The sequence below is a fragment of the Lissotriton vulgaris genome, chromosome 6 (assembly GCF_964263255.1).
Source record: "Lissotriton vulgaris chromosome 6, aLisVul1.2, whole genome shotgun sequence".
NCBI classification, from domain to species: domain Eukaryota; kingdom Metazoa; phylum Chordata; class Amphibia; order Caudata; family Salamandridae; genus Lissotriton; species Lissotriton vulgaris.
This window is the reverse complement of record NC_141694.1, coordinates 1664356835-1664381206: the sequence shown is the minus strand read 5'-3', so window position 1 is coordinate 1664381206 and position 24372 is coordinate 1664356835. Positions and strand designations below refer to the sequence as shown.

General features: G+C 44.6%; 1 protein-coding gene across 4 annotated transcripts in view; it reads right to left on the bottom strand.

Annotated features, from left to right (window-relative positions):
* Window positions 1–24372, bottom strand: part of KCNH1 (potassium voltage-gated channel subfamily H member 1) — a 1530898-nt gene that overhangs the window by 970887 nt on the left and 535639 nt on the right. For 3 of the 4 annotated variants that reach the window (XM_086927835.1, XM_086927836.1, XM_086927834.1), the window contains one exon: window positions 16347–16739. In XM_086927835.1, the coding sequence (XP_086783961.1) occupies window positions 16347–16739 (393 nt within the window). Of the gene's footprint in view, window positions 1–16342; window positions 16740–24372 lie in introns of all 4 variants that reach the window. The other variant, XM_086927833.1, reaches the window with a different exon arrangement.

The window sequence follows — 24372 nt, the reverse complement described above, 5'->3', positions numbered from 1 at the left end:
TGCTGCTCCATGAAGATGGTCCTTTATGGCCTGGTGGAGGGGCAGACTATATATCTGAGCTCCCCCACCTTAAAAAAATGTTATGTGCTTGCTGGCAGAAAAATTATGGCGGACGACTATTCAAACACAACTGTAACTTTTTGCTCTGAAACCTGTCAGCAGTAAATGTAATTTAACTTGCCTAAAATGCCCAAGTACTGGTCTTATGAATCACAACCACTCTTATGTTAAGGGCTCCGTCACCCATTTGGATGTTGTTGATGTTATATAAAGTGCAAAAATAAACAAGCATTGGCAAAGCCAATGGATCTGGCTTTGGTCGCCAGCCTTCTGGAAATTCTTGTTTTATTTTGCCAGGCTTTTTGCACAACTTTATTGTTTGGGAATATGACGAGCTCTCATCAATCTAGAAAAATAATATTTGCTGCAGGCAAAAACATTTTTTTTCAAAAAAACACACACATTATAGTACTCCCTGGAATTGAAGGGAACTACTTAAAAAATCAAAAGTCCGCATTTGCTACAGGAAGAAAGAAAGAAGGAAAGAAAGAAAGAAAGAAAGAAAGAAAGAAAGAAAAGAAAGAAAGGGAAATAAATAGAAGGAAATGGAAGAAATAAATGAAAAGAAGCATAGAAAGAGAAGGAAAGAAAGAAAGAGAAGACAAGAAAGCAAGAGAGCAAGAAAAAAGAAACTAAGAAAGGCCTATAGATAGGGAAGAGAAGGAAAGAAAGAATGAGAAGGAAGGAAGGAAAAAGCGGAAAAGAGAATGAAAGAAGGAAGAAAGAGAGAGAGAATGAAAGAGAAAGAAATAGAGAAGGAAAAAGAGAAGGAAAGAGAAGAAGCAAAGAAGGAAAGAACAAAGGAAAGAGAAAAAGCAAGATAGAAGGAAAGAAAGAATGAAAGAAGGCATGAGACGAAAGGAAGGAATCAATCAATCACTCAGTACCCGTAGAGTGCAGCTAATACCAGTGAGAGTATCCAGGCACTGGGTTGCTAGGCTTAGTCGAAAAGCCAGGTCTTGAGTCTCTTCCTGAGGTCCGTCAGCGAGCGTGAGGTTTGGAGGTGCAGGGTGTTGCAGAACTTGGCGGCAAGTGGGAGAAGGAGCAGCCTCCACTGCGGCTATGGTGGATGCATGCTGTCTGTGCAAGGAAGGCGGAGCAGAGGTTTCTGGCTGGTTGGTGGAATTTCAGGCAGTAGTTTGTGTATGCTGGTCCTTGGTAATAGAGGACTTTGTAGAAGTGTGTCAGTATCGTGAATTTACATCTTTTTGGATGGGGAGCTAGTAGAGAGTCCTCAGGTGATTGGTGATGTGGGTCTGTTTGGACAGGTTGTAAATCAGTCTGGTGGTGGTTCCTGTGTACAGTGCATTGCCCTAGTGCAGCTAACTAGTGATTAAGGCTTGTATGACTGTCTTTCTCATGCTGATGGGGAGTCATTTGAAGATACTTTGGAGCATGTGGAGAGTGCGAAAGCAGGCGAAGGAGGCTGTGTTATTCTATCATTTCATGATGAGTTTGCTGTGCAGGGTGATTTTGGTGTGGGAGTGGGTCCAAGTTCAGAGGGCCACCAGGTGTCATGTCAGACAGAGGCGTGGTTGCCAAAGATCAGCACTTTGGTCTTGTCAGTGTTGAGCTTCAGGCTGTTGTCCTTTATCCAGTGTGTGACATTCTTAATGCAGCTGAGGAAGTTGGTCTTACTGATGGTGGGGTCTGCTGGGAGCAAGAGGATACGCTGGATAATATCAGTGTAGGATATGATGTCGAGGTTGTGTGTTCTGACAATGTCAGCTAGAGGCATTATGTAGGTGTTGAACAGGGTGGGCTGAGGGATGAGCCTTGAGTGCTGCCGCAAATAGGGCTCTCGGGTTCCGAGGTGAAGGGAGGTAGGCGGATTCCCTGTGTTTATCCTGTGACGAAAGAAGCAATACATTTGAGTGTGTCTCCCTGGATCCCAATCTGGTGCAGTCTTTTGATGGGTGTGTGGTGGGATAGAGTATTGAAAGCTGCAGAGAAGTCAAAGAGGATCAGGCCGCTGATTCTCCCCTGTCGAGTAGGGTGCGGAAGTTGTCCATGGAGGCGATCAGGGCAGTCTCAGTGCTGTGGTTGGCACAGAAAACCAGCTTGGGAGGTGTTTAGAAGGTTGGATTTTTTTTCAGTGAGCTGCCAGTTGATGGCCTTCTCCAGGACCAGGCAGGGATAAGGAGCAGGGAGATGGGGGCAATAATTCTGGAGTTCACTTGGGACAGTGGAGGGTTTCTTGAGGATTGGTCTGACTTCTGCATGTTTCCATGAGTCTGAAAAGGTGAATGTGCTGATTGATATGTTGATGATGGTGGTGAGTTGGTGGCTGATTTCCTTAATTCCTAGGTTAAAGCGGCAGTGGGGCAGGGGCCAGTGGGTGCTCCTGAATGGATGAAGTGCATGATGGCTGTGAAGTTCAGTGTGGTGAGCTGTTCCCATGCAGTGAGATGCTGGTCTGGGGAGGTGTCCATTAACGTGAGGAGGTTGGTGGGTTGGGGCTCAAAGTTCCTGTAGACAGTAGATATATTGTTGTGAAAGTGGTTCACTAGAGTGATGCAGAGTTCTTGTGAAGGAGTAATAGTGTTCTCGGTGGCTGTTGGGCAGGAGAACTCTGACAAAGGTGAAGAGTTCCTTGGGGTTGGTGCTTGCCTTGATGCGGTCTTCATGGGCACCCCTTTTTTTGCATCTTTGAGTATGCTGACTTAAAGGTGGCTCGGTCTGTAGTGTCTCTGCTGATGCGCCATCTTATCTCCAGTTGTTTGCATCTGCTTTTCATTCTATTGAGTTCTGTGTGAACCAGCTGGCTTGTTTGGTGGATCTGTGGGTTATGGCTGGTTTGATTGGGCGACTAGATCAGCAGTGTTGGTGAACCAGGTTTTGAATTAATAGACTGCTTGTTCCAGGTTGGTTTCGATGTCAGGCTGGGTGGTGTTGAGGGTGTCGATCCATTGGGCCAGTGTCACTTTGCTGCGGAAGGAGGTATTGGGGGGGTTGGTGGTGGTGCGCGGTGATCCTATGATGATGAAGTGGACAATTGAGTGGTCGGTCAAGGTGTTTTTATGTGTTTTTTTCTGAGTTTTATATAGCACAAACTCGACCAGAGGATATCAGGTATGAGAGCGCTTTACATGAGCACCAGTTGCATTACCGAAGGACACATGAATATTTTGTTTGACACAGAGAGATTAATTTGCCCATAATCACAGGATGTTGAGCGTCCCTGCAGAGACTGGAACCCGGTTCCCCAGCTTCGAGGTCAACCGCCCTAGCCGTTAGGCCACATCCTCTCCTCCATGAGCCATGAGTTTAGTGGCATGGCTGTATTTGACTCTGTTGCTGGATGTGAACATCAGGTCCAGTGTGTGTCCTGCATTGTGTGTGGGGCTTGTGACCAGCTGGGTGAGGCCAAAGTTGTCCATTTGTTTGAGGTGATTGGGAGAGTTGGTGTCTTTGGGTTCATCCAGGTAGAAGATGAGGTCCCCAAGGAAGGTGTAGAGATTGGAATCAATGGCAGTGAGATGGTGAAGTCAGAGATGGAGTTCCAGAGGTCGGTGCATGGTCCTGGGGGTCCGTAGGCGAAGGTGCCTTTGATGATTTTGTTGTCGTCGGTGTAGAGTTGGAAATTGAGGTGGTCCATGATAGGTGTGGTGTCATATTCAGTGGTAATGCAGTGGATTTTCTCTTTGTGGATGATGGTGATGCCCCTCCCATGTTTGTTGGTGCGTTCCCGGTGTGTCATCTTGTAGTCATTTGACGTTGCAGTTGAGACATCGTGGATGGACGAAGGGTTTAGCCAGGACTCTGTGATGAAGACCACATTGGGGAAAAGGATGGAGATTGTGTCCCACACTTCAGTGATGTGTTTGCAGAGAGATCTTTCACTGATCAGGAGGCATCAGAGTGGTTCCTGGGTGGTCTCGATTCACGGAGTGCAAGTGGCGCGGGTTTCTGCAAGGGAGTGTGGTCCTACATTGCAGGTAAAGCAACAATGGAGGCAAGTAAACTGTCATACTGTAGAATGAGGTGAGGCAGCAGATGTAGTGGTGTCCGGAGAAGGAAGAAAGAAAAAACAAACTAGCAATCAAGCAAGCAAGGAAAGAAAGAAAGAAAGAAAGAAAGAAAGAAAGAAAGAAAGATAGAAAGAAAGAATGAAAGAAAGAAAGAAAGAATGGAAAGAAAGAAAGAAAGAAAGAAAGAAAGAAAGAAAGAAAGAAAGAAAGAAAGAAAGAAAGAAAGAAAGAAAGAACGAAAGAAAGAAAGAAAGATAAAAGGAGAGAACGAAAAAAAAGGAAAGAAAAAAGTAAAAAGAGGGAAAAAGAAGATTCCTGAATACAGAACAGTTTCCAATGTACACACTATGTTATGCTGTGAAATAGCAGCAGTCAGAAAAGCAAAACACTTCAAAAAGAATTTACAATAGCAATGGCAGGAAATGGGATCTGATAAAGAGGCAATGTGCATCAGAAGTGTCTTGCTATCACATCAGGCTCTAAACACAAAGGTAGCACCAACATAATTATAAAGTAAAAACAAAAATACTGACACTGAAGGAAACTATCTTGTGTGCAGATGTGTTCCTTATGAGAGAGCAAAATGCAGTCACTCAAAGTGAAGTTAACTAGTGGCTTAAGTAGGCTTCCCCGCTGCCCTATGCCTTATGCTCTAAGCCAGAAGCAAAATGTGAATGACAACAATAGACCAATAGATGAAGAAAGGTGGCTGAAAGCCCGTATACCTAAGTATATTATACATATTTTAGTTAATCAAAAGGTTTGACTTACATCAGACCTAAAAAGGGAATTTAGTCTATTTCCCTAAGTGTTGCATACACAGAGTAAGCCACAGGATAACCAAACAATCAATGTGATAGTACTGCTGTTTCAGGATTTTTAGGAACGAAAATGACCTGCACTTTGCAGCAAAAGCTGTAGCACCAATGATAGGTCATCAATAATGAATGACTTTTAATTAAGAAAGTGACAACACATTGCACTTATTTTAGCAAGCATGCAGGGTTCAGGAACTCTAAGCAGGATGGTTGAGTTTCAAGAAAAGTAAACTCCCAAGGTAATTTGTATTGTTAGGTGCAACTATGAAGTTCATTCTGAGTGCCCCGATAATGAAACAGGTAACTCTCCCACCAGCCTGTGGAATTACCAATATCAGCAAAACAGACGGCTCCAGGAGACCCTACGGGTCTGCTGAGCAGTGAGGACTTATCAGGGGAAATCGACCTTACTAGTACAGATTGGTGAGCAGCCTTTACAACGCGGGTATTACCATGCGCTGCCATTACTACGCTGCTTTAACAACGCAAGTCGTTACAAGGACGTGCGCTCGAGGGCGTTGTTGGATAGGGAATAGTTTAATTTTCTATTCCAACACCTTCCCTACTGTAACGTGGGCTGGAGTTGGAATAGAAAATTAAACTATTCCACTATCCAGCGCTTACAGCGCAAGACGTAGTAACGACTTGCGTTGTAAAAACAGCGTTGTAATGGCACGCGTGGTAATAGCCCGCGTTGTAGTGACATACAACCGAACAGATTACTCTGGTATGTCTCCTTTCCTCCCTGGTATTTCATCACCAAAATCCATCTGCTTTGAACAGGTGTAGTCTCCAGGTGAAACACAACAGATCAGATGACTTACTGTAGATCTCGTACTTTTTATGGGCCAGGAATTTTTGCTACGGGCCCCTTTAGAATTAAAAGGCCACTTATAATAAGGGTCTATGTGACTGTGAGCAAGAACTAAACTACTAACCGTACCAAGGGCTGTACAGTATCAAAACCTTTACTTAGGCTACAAAAGTAACTATGAAAGCACAACATATAAATATCAAGTAAATACACAAAACAGTCCACTTTACAGAATGTATCAGAGAATATGAAGTAATAAAAGCAACAGATATATAAAATGACAAAATCATTTTAAAAATTAATTTCAATAGGAATTCATACATCAGGCACCTCAAAAGAGACCGATTCAAAACAATTCATGATCCTCAAACTCAACCCTCAGAAGAGGGAGATACAATTGCACAAGGTCAATATTAGATACACACATTACAAGATAAATGGAGGCTAAAATAAAAAGAATAAAAGCCTACATAATCAACAGAAAGTCCTAACCCAAGGTGAATCTCTATTAGAATGGCTGTGCACTACTGGGGTGTGCATGGCTAAAATAACATCGATTTTCCTTTAGCAGTAGGATATTTTTTTTAAAAGAGCAAATGCTGGTGCAAATAGACAGAGAGTTTAACTGTTGCAAACACACCAAAGCATCATCACATCTTCTGAATCCACACATCCTTATAATGGGAATTAAAAACCTTTAGGTAAAAACAATATAAAAAATGACAAAAAAGGTAAAATGGAGCAAACTCTGGGGGATAACAACACATAGGCAAATTCAAACTTTAAAGGGGAAAACCGAGGTGCCACCTTACAAAACCAAGTCTAAATCTGGTTAAAAGCAGTCTGTCCCATTCTAGGTACGGCTCCAATGCTGGTGAGGTTTGGAGCTTCACATAGTCACTGACAGTGATTTTTGACATCATAGTTTCCTCCCTTAGTTGGTATCTCACGGTCGAAAAGGTATTCTTATCCTAAGCTGGGTCTAAATTGGACATAGTGGAGGGGCTGGAAAAGAGGTCCGGCCTCACCAAGTTGGACAAATCTAACTTAATGTAATGTAACCAGGGGACTTTCATGCCCCTTGTTAAGCGGTCAAGGATGATCTACCTAATAAAACTAGCATGTGCGTTCACCCAAATGACACATGACAAGGCGAGGTGAGCCAATTTACCGGTATCCTCAACATACTCAACCCCAAGGTCTTGGTGTACATTATAAGTCCATCAGGTCGGGGGGCATGCCCAGCAAGCGCTTTAGCACCCTATTCCGCTCATCCTGGAGGGAGATGTTATTCGAACAGCCCCATAAGCCGGCTCCATATGTAAGGATGAAAAGACATTTACTCTTATACATCTCCAGTGGGGTGGGCGACTGGTTTACTTCCAATGCAAGAGGCTAAGTTATAGATGTATCCAGCCACACTCGCAAATCTGTGAGAGTCTTTAAGTTTACATGAACCCCAGATCCCCCTGCCATCGAAGACAACACCCAACTATGAGAAATCCGGGGTAGAACACCGTGGTGTCCTTCTAAGTAAACACTCTGCATCTTATGGTTTTTGAAGCCACAATCCATGGTGAACATTTTAAACCGATTCGTAGCAAGGCCAAGTGACCGCATGAAGTTGACAAACTCCTGGAACAGGGTGTTTAGGCTGTTTGTGGTTAGTGCAAGTTAAACGGCATCATCCACATAAAGTAATACAGGAACCATTTTCTTACCAATAAAAGGGATATCCAGAGTTTTCCAAGTAAGGCCTAGACTATTTATATATAGAAGGAATAAAATTATCGGCCAAGAAACAGCCCTGGAGCACTCCCTACCCCAATTTAAAACTATTGGTACGTTCACCCGAGGGACCAAATCTTACAGACACTGAGAGATCATAATGTAGGGCACGTAAAAAATCAACTAGGATGCTGTCACCCCCAGGTTGGTCAAGATTTCCCAGAACTTGGATCGCACCATACTGTCGAAGGTGCAGGACAGGTCCATGAAGGCCAGGCAGATGGAGCCCTGCTTAATGATGGTATATTCTTGCTGATCAACAGAGGTAAATTCAGGCATTGCTCCCCCATGCCCAGACCCTCCCGGAAACCCTACTGAACCTCTGACAGCATGCCCAACTCCCTGACTCAAGACAAAAGATGCTCTAGTACGACCATCCTAGCAAACTTCACAGCGGAGTCCAGCAGGGAAGTCTGCTGATAACAACATGGGGTTCAGGGATAACCCTTTTTAAAGCTGGTAATCATGGTGAAAGCATGTCATGAGTTTAGAAGACCTGTCTTGACAAAGTCATTAAAGCAGTTACACAGCACAGGTGCCCAAAACTAGGGGGTACCGTGGACTTTTTAGATGGGGCTTAATAATGGACTCCCATATATAAATTCTATTGATACGAGGAAAACCACTATACCTAGGGTGGAGAGGTTGGTTACGGAGTTTAGTGCTTATTCGGGGTACATGGTTAACATCTCAAAGACGGAGGGCAATGTCCTGGAATATAGATGGTTAGAGGGGGAAAGTATCTACAGGGATAAAATCCCTTGGGATCATCATTGTTAACCCAGTGGAGGAAATAACAGCTCACACTTTAAATAAGGTGGCTAAGGAGGTAGATATAATGCTGTCAAGATGGAAGAACCTGTCCCTGGCAATATATGGTCGAGTGAACCTTATTAAGATGTCGATGCTCCCCAAATTCACATGTTTATTTAACTGTATTCCCCTCACTTTTACAAGATCCATCATCAACAAGATACAGGGGAAAATATCCAGCTTTATATGGTCTTCCTGCGGGGCAAGACTGGCTTGGAAGAAGTTGAGGCGCAGGCTTAAGACGGGAAGTTTTGCTCTGTCTGACTTAAACTTATACAGCATAGCATTTCAGTTCAAAAACCTCCAGATGCTTCTTGGAAAACCAGACAGCTCAACATATGGGAGGCTTTAAGGTGAAATGATAAGGGAGTTTGGACAATGTGGTCTTTGTAAAAGTTTGCGCTCCAAAATTTTTAAAGAAGGTTCGACTAAAGGTTTTAAAGACGGCATTAAACCTTTGGTGTAAGGTGAGGAAGACACTAAATAGAGGATATTAATCTGATTTCGCTCCCATCTGGGATTCCCCCGGCACCCCAGAATTCATGAAGGATGTGCACAATCCCTGCCCACTAAGGTGGGCAGGGATTGTGACTTGGGGAGAATTGATAACAGTGCAGGGAATATTGCCATGGCAACCCCTGAAAGTTAAAACCTAGGATACCCTTTCTAGGTTTAAATGTGTGAAGCTGCCATCCTGGTTGCAAATTCGACCCCAGAGATAGGGGGGGACTGGGAATTTGAGTCCTCTCTCCAGGATGGGAGACCTTAACGGAAGGAAGTAGCCACTTGGTACTGGAAGCTCCTGGCTGCTGAAGATAAAAACATGATGGTACCATATACGATATGGGAAGACACGACTCAGGGGATGGACATTTAACCATTATGGAATAGCTCCCAGAAACTGTTCCATTCAATTATCAAGCCTGTAAACTAAAATCAAAATCATTTTTCACCATTAATAGACCCTATTGGACACCCCAAGAAATTGTCAAGTTCGTAACTTAGCCTTCTCCCGGGTGTAGAAGATGCAGCTTCTTGAAAATGGATGAACAACTTTCTTTTTAAATTCTGTACTAGTTTTATTGGGGGTGGATAGTACCACACACATTGAGCATGGATCAAACCGATCTTTAGATCCCTAAACATTGGATTGACCCATCACTTCCAAGTATAATAAATAGGATTAGTGTGGCTAAATGGATCTGCCGTCTGCGTATGGAAGGCACTCCAGGATGGATGTCTGCGGTGTGGGATTAATTTAGCAGATTGTCTGGCCTTGAGGGAAGAGCCACAGATAGTCAGTCAATCACTTTTATTTTGGTTAAAAACCATAAAAAGGCATATTACATACAGTTCTATTTATACATGATTATACCTTACACAGATAGAACATAAGACCCTATAATTACACCAAAGTATTGCAAGCACTGTGGTGATATGAGGACAAAAAATAAAAGATATGGGGAAAACCAACTGGGTCTCACCGCTCTCTGTGTACCAACCAGAATCATATAATATACTAAAATGGGTAACCCAAGTCTCAGGGCATGGCAACACTAACTTCTCCCAGTAGGTCAATTGAATCTCCTTTCGCCTATGACATAGAGCAGCCTTAAAAAGTGATCTATACTGTTGCATCGTATGAATATCTCTTGGCGTCTCCCTCAGAGCTTTGTGTAAATCAGCAGAGGCCTTTCTACAAGATTAATTAAACCACTTTACATCATGTACGGCAGTGCTAATTGGCTTCATTAGTAGTCTGCGAACAATTCTGCCCAATGGACAAACTAGTTGACTACAGGCCGCTGGTCACCAGGGGGGAGTAAGACAGTTAAGCAGGATATTCAGGTGATTAACCCCCAACTCTGGCAGAAGGGCTGTTAGGTCAGCTTTCCACTTGGCCAGACAGATCCCTTGTATCTTAACAACTAGAGACACCATGGCTGCCCCTGTGGCCCTTCTTGCCCCTTATATAGATTTAGACCAAGCCATAGGGGGTTATGTTTACTATGTAAACTTTACTCTGTTCCTCCCTTAGAAATCCAGCCCAACAAGTTTCTAGATACATAAATATAGTCAATAATTGAGCCATAAGCCCCCCTGACGAAAGTGGCATTTGTAGAGCAAAGAGGGTCCAGTAGTTCACAGACATTATTAAGATCAAAATAGTCAGTAAGGTTAGAAAGAGCTTTAGCTCTCGGGTCCATAGGTGGCCATGAGCACTTTGGCCCTACTAAATCAAACATGCTAGAGGCATTGACCTCCTATCTAGACCACAGTATAGTATTAAAATCACTCACCACCAACAATATTTTGGATCCCTGTGTACAAATGGGCACATTTAATTTCAAGGCCGAAAATAAAATCTGAAAGCATATTGATGTTTTAAAACTAAGGTTCTACCCAGAACATCCATTATAAAAATGTAAGGAAAGAATAGTCATACTATTTGGCCAGGTAGTTAAAAAGGCTTGGACAATCAAACAATCAATAAGCATTTGTAAAGAGCAAAACTGTCACCCCTAGGGGTATCCAGGTGCTGTGTCTACGCAGAAGAGCCAGGTCTTAAGTCTTTCAATGGAGTCTACCAGCGAGCGGGCTGTACAGAGCAGGAGGGGAAGGTCGTTCCAGGTCTTGGCAGCGATGTAGGAGAAGGAGCGATCACTGTTGCGGCTACGACGGATGCAGGGGATATGTGCATGAGTGAGGAGAGGTGCAGGTGTCTATAGGGTTTGTGGAAGTTCTGTTGATGGCTGATATAGGCCAGTCCTAGGTCATGGAGGGCTTTGTAGGCATGCGTGAGGATCTTGAACTGGCATCTCTTCTGGAAGGGGATCCAGTGGAAGTCTCTCGGGAGGGGGTGATGTGGGCTCATTTAGTCAGGTCCAGGAAGTCTGGCTGCAACGTTCTGTATGGTCTAGAGTCTTCTGAGGAGCTGGGTGGAGGTGCCGGCATAGAGTGTGTTGCTGTAGACGAGGCGGCTGATGACTGAGGCAGTCTTTCTGATGTTGGTTGGGATCCATCTGAAGAAACTGCAGAGCATGCAAAAGTTGTCTCTCATTCATTTGGCTACATTGCTCATGGAGTTGCAGAACTTTGTTTTGGCATTGAAGAGGTACTCAGTGAGCGAGAGAATTAGTTGAGTGTCGTCTCCATAGGAGATAATGTTGAGTCCATGGGATCTGATGACGTCTGCGAGAGGGTTCATGTAGATGTTGTACAGGGTAGGGCTGATCCTTGTGTTATGCCACATATGATGTTTTTGGGTGCGGAGGTGAAGAGCGGCAGTCGAATGTTCTGTGTGCGTCCTGCAAGGAAGGAAGCAATCCATCTTGCTGTATGCCTATGTTGTAGAGTCTGTTGATGAGGGTGTTGTGGGAGACGGTGTTAAATGCTGCAGAGAGGTTGAGGAGGATCAGGGCAACGATTTCTCTGTGGTCGAGGAGTGTTTTGATGTCATCTGTGACAGCAATCAGCACGGTCTTAGTGCTGTGGTTGGCATGAAACACTGATTGTGAGGCGTCCAGAAGGTGGTTTTGTTCCAGGAATTAGGTGAGCTGCTGATTGATGGCTTTCTCAAGTACTTTGGCTGGGTGGGGGAACAGGGAGATTGGATGATAATTTTTGAGATCGCAGAGGTCAGTGGAGGCTTTCTTTAGTAGATGTCTGCGTGTTTCTATCTGTCGCGGAGGGTTACTGTGGAGATGGAGGTGTTGAGGATGCTGGTGAGTTGTGTGCTGATGGAGATCATTGCGAGCTTGTAGAGGTAGTAGGGGCAAAGGTCGGCGGGCACCCCAGAGTGGATGGATGGAACACATTATGGCTGAGGTGGTTCTTGCGTTGAGCGGAGACAAGGTGGTAATGGTTTGGCTGTTATTCGCTGGTAGGTTGAGGTCCTTGGGGTTGAGTGTGGCAGGTTGGAGGTTGAAGTTGGTGTAGCTGCTGGTGATATTGCTGTGGAAGTAGTCTGAGAGGGTGTCACAGAGTTCTTGTGAGGGGTGGATGGTGTTCCTTATGGGTGTTGGATTGGACAATTCCTTGACTATTTTGAAGAGTTATTTTGTGTGGTTGGCCATGGAGTCCATGGAGTCGATGCGGGTGCTGATGGCTGCTTTCTTGGCTTCTTTAATGTGCTGGTGATAGTTGCTGAGGGCTGTTTTGTGAGCTGCTCTGTCTATGAGGTTTTTGGTGGTGTCCCATTGGTTCTCCAGTTGGTGGCAGTTGCACTTGCTGCTCCTGAGTTCTGGAGTGTACCAGATGGCATGCTTAGGGGTCTTGTTGGATTTTGTAGGTTTTAGTGGGGCGACTGCTGGAGATCCAGGTGACAAAGTTCTGGTTGGACTTGGGTTGGGAGGTGGTGAGTGCCTGTGACCACTGAGTTTCGGTAACCTTGCTATAGCTGCGGTGGGAGGAGATATGACACCTGGTGATGGTGTGCTGGGTGTCGGTGATGGTTAAGTGTACAAAGGTGTGGTCAGTCCAGGTGAGTTCTGTGGTGTGGCTGAATTTGATTTGGTCGCTTGAGGTGAAAATAGGTTGAGTGTGTGCTTGGGCTCACTGACCAGTTGGGTGAGGCCAATGTTGTGCAGGTTCTCCAAGAGGGTGATGGAGTTGGTATTATTGGGGTTGTCGATGTGAAAGTTGAAGTCGCCGCGAAGGACATAATGGTGATAGTCGATTGTTAGGGGGGCGATGAGGTTGGGGATGGAATCACAGAATGTTGCTTGTGGTCCAGAGGGTCTATAGGCAAGGGTGCATCTTATCATGGTCTTTGCATTATTTTGTAGTACGAAGTTGAGGGGTTCCATGAGAGACGTGGGGTCATCGTTGGTAATGGTGCATCTCATAGTTTCCTTGAAGATGATGACGATGCCCCTGCCTTATTTGTTGGCGCATTCTCGGTGTATCATCTTGTAGCCTTCAGGAGTGGCAGTGGTGATGTTGGGGATCGAGTAGGGGTTAAGCCTTGTTTCGCTGATGAAGGTAACATCTGTGGAGAGAGTGGTGATGGTGTCCCAGATCTATTGTACATAAAGACTTTAGGCAGCCTATTATATTAGTTTTAATTTTCCTAATATACGATGGCCAGGCAAAACATATGATATACATCATTACTTTATTATCAAGAAATGGCACGTTGCAGAGCGAGCAGGCTTTGAGTAGGATACAATGGAATGGATGCGGGTGTTCTTGGTCTTGTGGGCAGGAGTGGTGCGGGATCTTTTGTAGGTTGTTTCGTCGTAGAAGTGGCAGTCTTGGCAGGTAAAGGGTCCTTTTGTGGATCGTGGGGAGGAGGGATGCAGCTGTTATTTCAGCATTCGGAGTCCATGTCCAGGAGTTCCTTGACGGTCTACCAACAGGTGGTAGGAGGGCCAGGGGTCCTGGCACTGGGCGTTGTCCAACCAGTGGTGCATTGGCAGCACACCCTCTGCGTGGCCATGCTGCGGCCTCCATTAGTGGTCCTGGTAGGAGGTCCTGGGAACTGGACAAGGATCTGGAATGGGCCACAGAGGGTCAGGGATGGCAGGTAGAGCAGGGGCTGGGACAGCAGGCAATTCAGGGGGACGGGTGGCAAGCAGTGCTGAGGCAGGGACTGCTTTCGAGGAACTCTGTATGTTCTGATTTGAGCCCTGCCTACCAACCACGCACTGTCCAATAAGTTCCATTGATTCGACCAGTGCCCCGCATACTGGCTCCCACCTGGTAGGTCATCATGGTAGCACCATCCTTGTTGCAATTAACAGTAACGTCACTAGCACCATCGTTCTTAGCGGTTGCAAGCAAGGCATAATCCTATTCTACCCAGCGCTCGCCACAGCAAAATCATTTGCTTCTTGGCTCCCCCCTGTCCCTTTCAATCACCTTTTTCTGTACCTCACTGCTCCTACAAGTCCAATTATCCACTTGCAAAAAAAAAAACCCCAGTTTTAACAAGTATTCACTACATACAGTATAATAATTTGTTTGGTCCGCCCAATGCCCACAGTAATTGTATGTCTTTTCTTTTTCTCCCCCTAACCTCCTATTATTTCCATGGTTTGCGCAAATTATAGCAACAATTGCTAATTATACACAGGCATGACTATTTAAATGTCCTGATGATGATCCCCCTATTTTTCTAAGGGATCGAAACACCGCCGGCGCCGACAACATTGTACACCATATGCATGTAATATCTTGTGAAGTCAGTTGTGCAATGGTGTCCCCACGTTACTTAGGTCTGTTGTATTTAATTCCATGCAGACACCTCCCCCTTGCCTGAACCCTTCCCTAACTGTTGTTTGCCTATTTATTTTAGTAGAACGCCGGCTGTGTCCCACTTGAATTTTTTCTGTGTACCTTATGTCATACATTTATTGAATATTAAATTCTGTCCGACTGGACAAAGAATATAGCGCTAATTGAGTCTATATTTATTATCAACAGTATTCAGACTGTCTAGGGACCTCTGTCTTTAGAATTTATACAGGGACAGCAGGCAGCAGAGAGGCGGGACAGCAGGCAACGCAGGTTCAGCAGGCAGCAGGGACAGCAGGAAGCACGGGGGCGGGACAGCAGGCAACACATGGGTAGGGACAGAATGCAGCGCAGGGGCAGGGACAGCAGGCAGCACAGGGGCGGGGAACGAAGGCAGCACAGGGACAGGGACAGCAGGCAGCGCAGGGGCGGGGCAGCAGGCAGTGCAGGGACAGCAGGCTGTGCTGGGGCAGAGACAGCAGGCAATGCAGGGGCAGGGACAGAAGCACAGTCCCTTAAGCTGAGGGTCAGGTGAAAGAGGGGTGACCCAGCCTCATCTGGTCTCTGATGGCGCTCATGGACCCGTGCTTGGCCTGAGCTTTGTTCGGGCTCCACCCGTGCATATCCTGAGATGCAGGAATTGCAAGGCAGCTTTATTTGGTGCGGTTTGGTTTAAAAACCAAAGAACAACCGATGCCGCCTCTGGGGCTGCTGGGAAATGTAGTGCAGTCTGGTCCAAAGGTGGGACGGGTACCGATGTGCTCTCTGGTGCAGTGTAGCAGGCAGGCAGAAGCACAAGGGGAGAGCACCTCCTGGAGGGAAGGCGGCTGAAGTACTGACAATGCAGACCAAGCTAACTTTGTATTTCGGGGTCACTCTGAAGAACTCCATTAATCCCATACATTCCCAGTCTAAGTGAGATGAATTTGCTGGAAAAGTGTAGGAGATGAAGCCATTCAAACAGGTGGCGTCTACAGCCAAGGTGAGACAAACATAATTAACGGTGTCCACCATTGGACTAGACCCGCCAGTAGTTTGATCTAGACCTTGAGAGATTTTCTGAAAAAGACAGGCCTCGATTACCTGGTAGAAGCTGAGTCAATCTATATCAGCAAATTCCCCAGAGGCGCAACACGGTTCTACACCTGAACGTTAAAAGGTTGTAGTAAAACTGGATAAAAACCGGGGTGCCTCTCCCGATTCTGGGAACGATTAGCCATATCTCTTTAGACATACCCTCAAGGGAAGATCTTGATATTGCTGGGCTTCAAGTGACCTTAGGCTGAGGCACTCATCAAATTCCCATCTATGGTCGACTTTCTAAACATGATATCAACAGTCTCCCATGAATTCTGTAGTCATCTTCCCCACCCATTCCATCCTTCCAGCCATAAGAACTTCATTATTCAGCTTGCCCTGCCTTCTCCTGGTCCCATGGATCCAGTGAAATCATTTATGGATTAGGTCTACCGTGGATTCAACACTCCTAGGACATAAAGTTGGCACATTGGCCAGGACAATCATGAAAGGGCAAGCCGTCAAGGGCAGTAGAACAAATGCATGAGTCTTCATGCAAGCAATATCACTAAAAGCTTCACGTGTTGAGTAAATCCAGGATAAGATGGACCACAAAATGTATTTAAAAGAACAAAGAAAACTCGCTTTTAAAAGGCCCAGTAGTTTCATCACTTAGTCTGAGTTACTGTACATCATCTATAAAAACAAATGAGAACCTTACACAACACACAGCTTGGAAGAGCTGTTCTTATAGAATTTAAATTGTTTCAAAGGAAGGTCAGACTTTTTATAGGAAACTAAATTGGGCAACAGATTTATGTTGCTTACCTCATCCACGTTCTCAAATGCGTTGATGACGTCGTATGGCAGGCAGGAAAGCAGGTCGATCACAAACCAGGTCTTCAAGTAGTTCATGCGGATGAGCTTTGGGTCTGAAATGACTTCTCCAGCTGGACCAACGAAGGTAGTGTGAAAATTAAGGACAATATCCACCAGAAAAATAACATCCACAATGCTGTCCACCACGAGCCACGCAACATTGTTCTGTTTTGTTTTGAAGGACACATTATATGGCACCAGGATAGCGGTGTAAAAAGTTAAAATCAGGATGACCCAGTCCCAGGTGGTCTTGAAAACGCAATAATGTAAAATGATATGAGGGGGAGTCTTTGGCGCCTCTTGTTTGTATTGCGGAAGAATTTCTGAACCCAACTGCAGCACCTAGAAATGAGACACACAAAGGGAATGAGTTAATATTTTCAATTCACGTAAGAAAAAGAAAAAGCTACAGAAGAAAACTTTGAATTGGCCTTGTAATATTGTAGTGGTACAACCACAAATAGCCACAATCAATTTTTGTAAAGGACTTAAATTTGTGCTGTGTCAAGTGTAATAGATTAGATGTCTACATTCATTCATAAAAACATTTGTAATATATTGATATCCCTTGGTGCCATCCTCCTTTTACTCAAGAAAACCTTTCCCTGATTGCATAATGCATGTGCAGGTGGTAGACTGATACACATAACAGCGCCATGTTGGCTCAAAGGGTATGCAAGCATTATGACTTCATTATTTTTTGCCTCTTAAGTGAAGAGGTTATTTACATCCAGTGCCCTGCATTTAAAAGGCCTCAACTTCCAGGCTCACCATTTCCCTAGAATGAAGACTGAACAGTGCAGATTTCATGGTTTCCTGTTCACACTTTAGTGCTCTACAATATTTACAGTGTAAATATTAATTCATGTCCAGACAAATGCAACCAGACCTTTCAATCCATCCCATCCTTTCACCTGAGGAAACATTGTAGCGCATCATTTACCCTGAAGATACAAAATATCCCATCCTTTAATCCGGAGAGTACAATGTAGCCCGTCCTTTAATTTGAGGGCAAATTTAGCCTATCCATTAACCCGAGGTACAACGTAGCACATATTTTAACCTCAGGGTACAAAGTACCTCATCCTTTAACCTGAGAGTACAATTTAGCCCGTCCTTTAACCTGGGGGTACAGTGTAGCACATCATTTAACCTGAGAGTACAGTGTAGCCCATCCTTTAACCTGGGGGTACAATAGAGCCCAACCCTTAACCCGAGGGTACAATTTAGCCCATCCTTTAATCTGGGGGTACAGTGTAGCAAATCATTTAACCTGAGAGTACAATGCAGCCCATCCTTTCTACTGGGGGTACAATAGAGTGCATCCTTTAACCTTAGGGTGAAATGTAGCCCAGCCTTTTACCTAGGGGGTACAATAGACCCTATCCTTTAACCTGTGAGTACAATGTAGCTCATCCTTTACCTGAGAGTACAATGTAGCTCATCCTTTACCTGAGAGTACAATGTAGCTCATCCTTTACCTGAGAGTACAATGTAGCTCATCCTTTAACCTGGGGGTACAATGTAGCTCATCCTTAAACCTGGGTGTACAATAGAGCCTAACCTTTAACCAGAGGGTACAATTTGGTCCATCCTTTAACCTGGGGTACAATAAAGTGTATCCTTTAACCTGAGAGTACAAGGTAGCCCATCCATTAACCTGGGGGTACAAGAGACCCTATCTTTTAACCTGACGGTACAATGTAGCCCATCCTTTAACCTAGGGGTACAATAGAGCCTTACCTTTAACATTTAACCTGAGAGTACAATATAGCCCATCCTTTAACCTAGGGGTACAGTGTAACAAATCACTTAACCTGAGAGTACAATGTAGCTCATCCTTTAACCGCATGCGCGCTAGCGGAATTCCGCTTGCACGCTGGATTTTTAAAAAACGCACTTTACGTGACGAGCTGGGCTCGTCATCAGCGTGCGAGGAGGCTACGCCATGACGAGCCCAGCTCGTCATCAGCGTCGAAGGGGTTAACCTGAACCTGAGAGTACCATCCTTTCACCTGGGGGTACAATAGAGTGTATCATTTAACCTGAGAGTACAATGTAGCCCATTGTTTAACCTGTGGGTACAATAGAGCCCATCCTTTAACCTGAGGTTACAAAGTAGCTCATCCTTTAACCTGGGGGTAAAATAGACCACAATCTTTATTCTGAGAGTACTAGGTAGCACATCCTTTAACCTGTGGGTCATTGCACGAAACACTTCATATGAAATGCTTGTATCAGAACTTACTAGAGATGGATGAGCCAACACATTAACAGCGAGAGCCGAGCCACAGCTGAGCCATGGCTCTGGCTCGGATCTGAGAGCCCCTATACGAGCTGAGCCCTGAAAATAGTTGCAATGAATATCATACAGTAAATATCATGTAAAATATGATAAAGTCCCCTGAAAATTTAAAATAAAGTCTATTTCTTCAACATGGGGAAGCTCTGACATTAGCAGGCCACATTATAACAACGTACTGAGAAGTACTAATTAAATGTGATAGTTATGTACATCTAGTAGTCTGAACTCTCATGTTTGAAAGTGGTTTCATAAGCGATAATGGAGTGCTTTACATAAGCACCAGTTACATTGCACAAGATCACATGCATTGTTTATAGGCTCTGGAAATTAAGTGATTTTCCTAGAATCCCAAGATGTTCATCCGATGCCTACTCTCGACCCTGGATCCCGAGTTCCACATTCTGCAGCTCTGGCCATCACAACACATCTTCAGTAGAGGGAGGGAGGCAGAAGCTGCATGAATGCTCGGCTCGTTAAGGGCTCGAGGTTCCAACAGGACCTCGAGCTGAGCCAGGCTGCTGGCTTGAGCTTTCAGTGGCTCGCCCACCTCTACAGCTTATTATTAAAACAGGCATCCTAATATAGGTGCAATTTGGCTTTTGAATCTAAGTTCTATGTGTGTTATCTTGCTAATATATCTAACATTTTCCTCATAACAGGCTCGCAAAGCTCATGAGCAGAATAATTTTTTTCTTGTTCACAGGTCAATATCACCATATTCCCTCTATATTATATTCTTTATTTTCTCTAGATATATTTGTAGGCTTTCCATACTAATAGGCTGAATGCTGTGGTTTATTAAGAGAATATGTCATCCAGTGTGTAAGAATCTATCACACTTAGCAGGTTAAAAACCCAAGTTACTCTATAACAGGAATGTGTGACACGAAAAAAGTCAAAAGATACACCAACTTTGTGCCAGGTTGGTTTTTCTTTTTCCCTACAGGTCCGTGCTCCTGCTGAGTTCTATGTAACAGGAGTACATTTAAGAGACTGCAATACAATACATTACAATTCAATACATTTATAGAGCACGCAGCTACCTCCAAAGAGGCGCTCAGCATTGACGGAAAGAACACTTTCAAGAGACCCAACTAGACGGAAAGCAAATAGCGTCAAGGCAGGAGTCATGATAAGCAGAGATGAAACACACAAGCTAGACAGACCAAACCAGTCAACAGGGGAGTTCTAGCCCACAACAGGGGCGGCTCTAGGCTCATGGCGGCCCTGGGCAGGGAGCGTAGGTAGGGGGCCCCGGAAGAGGGGGTCCGCGCGGGGCGGAGCACAGAGGCCAGTCAAAAGGGGGGGGGGTCAGGGTGTTTGGAAGTGGAACAGAGCGACGGCTGCCAAATCCCTGCCAGGGGGCGCCACGCAAATATGTATCCATCCTCGGAGGATTATCATATTAAGGATATATATTGGCGTGGTGGCCCCTGTGGTTTGGTGGCCCAGTGCAGGTGCACAGCTTGCACATGCCTAAGGCCGCCCCTGCGGGGGCTCATGAAGAGAGTAGGAGCTGCAATCGCTGAAATCAACCTCTTGAATAGGAACAGCGCGGAATATGAAGAACAATCTGTAATGGGAGAGAACAAAGGAAATAAAAGAAACACTTTCCAAAGCTCAGCAGGAACAAGAAACCGGGCAATCTTAAGCAGCCTTATAGTATAAGATGTCTATAAATGTTCCTAGTAAACAGCTCACAGAGACAGAGCTCCTTACCTTTCCAACTCAGAGAAAGTTTAAATGAAACCAAGAATGATTTTCAACACAGCACCAGGTCGAAAGAGGCACAGAGGCAAGCGACAGATGAGAACAGTTAGTTACTCAATCGAATAAATAAAGAACACATGACATTCTGACCAATCATACATCTATTCACCTCTGGCACGCATAGAATATGCGGGCAGTGAGAGCCAGACACACCTTCAACTGATTCCCAATTATTAAGTCACATATGCCCCCACTCCCATGAGAGACATCCTTCACATAAAATTAAAATAAGCATTCCTGTTGCTTGACATTCTGTTCATTGGCTGCCATTTAGTGCTGGGATCTACTGGCACAATTAATTAACCCTTAGTTAGCCTGATGATTATATATATATATATATACAAACTTTTTCCAAGAATCGATTCGGTACAAAGGAATGTCCGGGCCAGCTTGTGCAGATATACCGGCTTTTATTTTAGCTCCACTCGACGCATTTCGAGGAGGTTTCCTCTTGTTCACGAGCGTCTGCCCTTTCATTTTCCACCCTGTGGGGATCAACACTGAGCCCGCTTGGACTGTGTTGATTAACTCGAATGAGTGTACCTTTTGCGGCTGGGGCAATCTATTTTCAGGCACTTAGTGGAAGATTATGCCCACTGGGGCAAGAGACACTTTGTGGTTGAACACTGTTCATTTAAGTGTTCCACCTTCAAGCACTGTTAGTTTAATTTGGTTACGCGAGATGCGTTTAATCTTTAAACTTTTGCCCGCCAGACTCAATTCAACATTGCATCACAGTTGCCTCTAAACGTGTTTATTATTTCCTAATATGTTTATTTTACAACTTTTGAAATTATGAAGTAGAGCGTGTAATGTAGCTCGATATGTTTAAGACCTGGGAGTCTGTTTATCATGTTTATTGGTCATGTGACTGTATTTAACTCACCTGTTCACAAACACTCACGCTCTTGAACAAGAGGAAACCTCCTCAAAACGCGTCGAGTGGAGCTAAAATAAAAGCTTGTATATCTGCACAAGCTGGCCCGAACATTCCTTTGTACCGAATTGATTCTTGGAAAAAGTTTGGATTTATTTTGGGACACGCTAATATATATATATTTATATATATATATATATATATATATATATATATATATATATAACCGAAACGCGTCATGCCTGAGAAGATTTGTGATTTGAGAGAATAAAGCTTCCTAAAATATTTACTTGCTGCGTGGTGGTGCGTTATTCTGCCCTGTTCCCATGATGCACTGGGCCAGGGTCAGACTAATTTGCATGTAGCCAGGTTCTGAGCTGGGATGGTGCAGTGAGCTAAAAAACGGTGATGGATCAAGCCCTGATCTTTGGACTGGGTAAGAGTGGTATGCTTAATTCAGACACTCTGTTCATCACCACCCCCCTTTTCTGAATCATTTTTGTCCACCATAAGTGTGGAAGGGTATACTCAGATGTGAGTCCCTTGCTCATTGCACCATCAGGATTCAAGCAAGCCGGGCCGAAGACGGCTGAAATGCCAGAAACCGGTCCCCGGAAGCTTGTTTCCTTCCCAGTATAAGAATTGGCTTGGTAGTTTGGTCTGCCCTGTTCCCATGATGCACTGGGCCAGGGTCAGACTAATTTGCATGTAGCCAGGTTCTGAGCTGGGATGGTGCAGTGAGCTAAAAAATGGTGATGGATCAAGCCCTGATCTTTGGACTGGGTAAGAGTGGTATGCTCAATTCAGACACTCTGTTTATCACCACCCCCCTTTTCTGAATCGTTATAGTTAGTTGGACATTTCACTTGTACAAACCCATAGAAATTCCCCTGTTATAGTTAGTTCAGCTAACTATAACTCGTGCGGCCGCAATGCACTGCTGATGACATCACATATTACATTACTCATGACATGGTCAGTGAAATCATTGATGACATCATTGATGACATCTCAAATGACATCACTGATGACATCATCCTTGTGATAGAGTGGCAGACCTCCTCTCACCCTAATATAAACTTTCATACTCACACTCAAAAATAGAAGCTAGCATTTTAAAAACAATGGGCATACCAATACCAGTTACAACACACCTATTCAGTAATTCCAAGACCTACACACACATCCACTCATTCACCAACAGTCCTATACAGTCACTCATACATGTACTCACTCATCATATGTACTCATACACCTTTACATCCTGTTACTCACACACATAGTCACACATGAGTTACTGACACACATAGAGTTACTCACACACATAGTCACGCATGCAAAGTATCAAACATCCATTTACTTGCATATACACTTATAAATCACCACCACACTTTCTTCTACAGAAACTTACACATACTTACTGTCTTAAACAATCACTTATAGAAACACATACTTATTTATACAGGAACTCTTTCAATCTTTCAATCTCACATATACTCACTTATATACACCAATACTCACATATACTAGTACAAAACATATATAGTAACTCATAAAGACACTATTGAGACAGTCATTCACTCACTAACACACCCATACACACACTCATCCACCCATACAGTCCTGCACACAGGCTGTCTTCAACACATACAAACAGTGAGTCACTCATTCATGCATCTATGCACTAAGTAATACCCCCTACCAAACCATACAGAGACTCAGACACTCATACGGATAATCAAAAAAACAACTAATAACCTATATAGACACTCATGTAGCTACTCACCAACCCATGCAGCCACTTATACAAAAAGTGAGAGACTGATACAGATATTTACATATTTAAACATGACTCACTAACCCATGTATTCACTAAGATACACTTACTCAGTCAGTTGTACAATAAATTTTACAAACAAAAATCATCCATTTAGGGGGCGTGGCTACCGGCCGAGGAATATGGCCACCTAGTCCCAGAGCTCCGGGCAGCTCCAGCCCTAATTAAGAAATCCGCACACTAATCTGACACATTGGAGTCCACAGAGGGATTCCCCCAGCGTCGGAGCTTGAGCGGCGCACAACGGAGGCATTCTGATAAAAATCCGCTGCCGCCATCGGCAGATGACACCGCCCACATCCACGCGGCCTAGCGAGGCCTTCCAGACCGAGGTCTAAAGTTCCTGAGGCATCGGCGGGGCTCACGGAGGCATCGACCACGTCGCTGTGGGACATCTGGCACACGCGATCCGCGATTCCACCTCCTTTTGCTGCCCCCACCCCGGCGGTGCCGACACTAATCCTCCTGGCGGTAACTCGAATCAAATGCTGGACCATTAATATGTATATTAATATACAGACCCCCACAGCACATGCCTCTTTTTTCTCTCTCATTGTGCGACCAACTGGCCGCCATGGTCACAGACTACACAAAAATCCTATTAATTGGCGATTTCAATTACTGGTGTAACAGTGATCTTGGTGGCCTTCAGGCCAGCGAACTAATGGAGCTTCTCTCGGGCCTCAACTTCAGCCATCACATTACCTCCGCCACCCACGTCAAGGGACACATATTGGACCAGGTGTGGAGCACCAACCTTACTATCTCCTCGCCCATTATATCCCCCTTCATATGGTGCGATCACTTTTTGATTAACTTTAGCATCTCCATCCCAATGCATAGTAAGCCCATAACAGCCAAGGGGGGTCTCATTAGGAAATGGGGAACGCTTGACAAACAAGCATTCCTGGAAAGTCTTGAGAACTCCATACCAGCCTGTAATGCGGACCTCGACCAGGCCGAGGCTAACATCTCAAACTGGCTCCTAGCAGCAAGTAACACACATGCCCCACTAAAAAACTCAAAACCACCCGTCGCTCCGACGCTCAAAAATGGTTTTCTCACAACCTTAGGGCCCAAAAACTAGACATCCGCCAAAAGGAACGGAAATGGAGGAGAGCCTACGACCCTCATGAAAAAATATGTTATCTGGCTGCCCAAGCAGATTATATGAAAGCCATCGCCA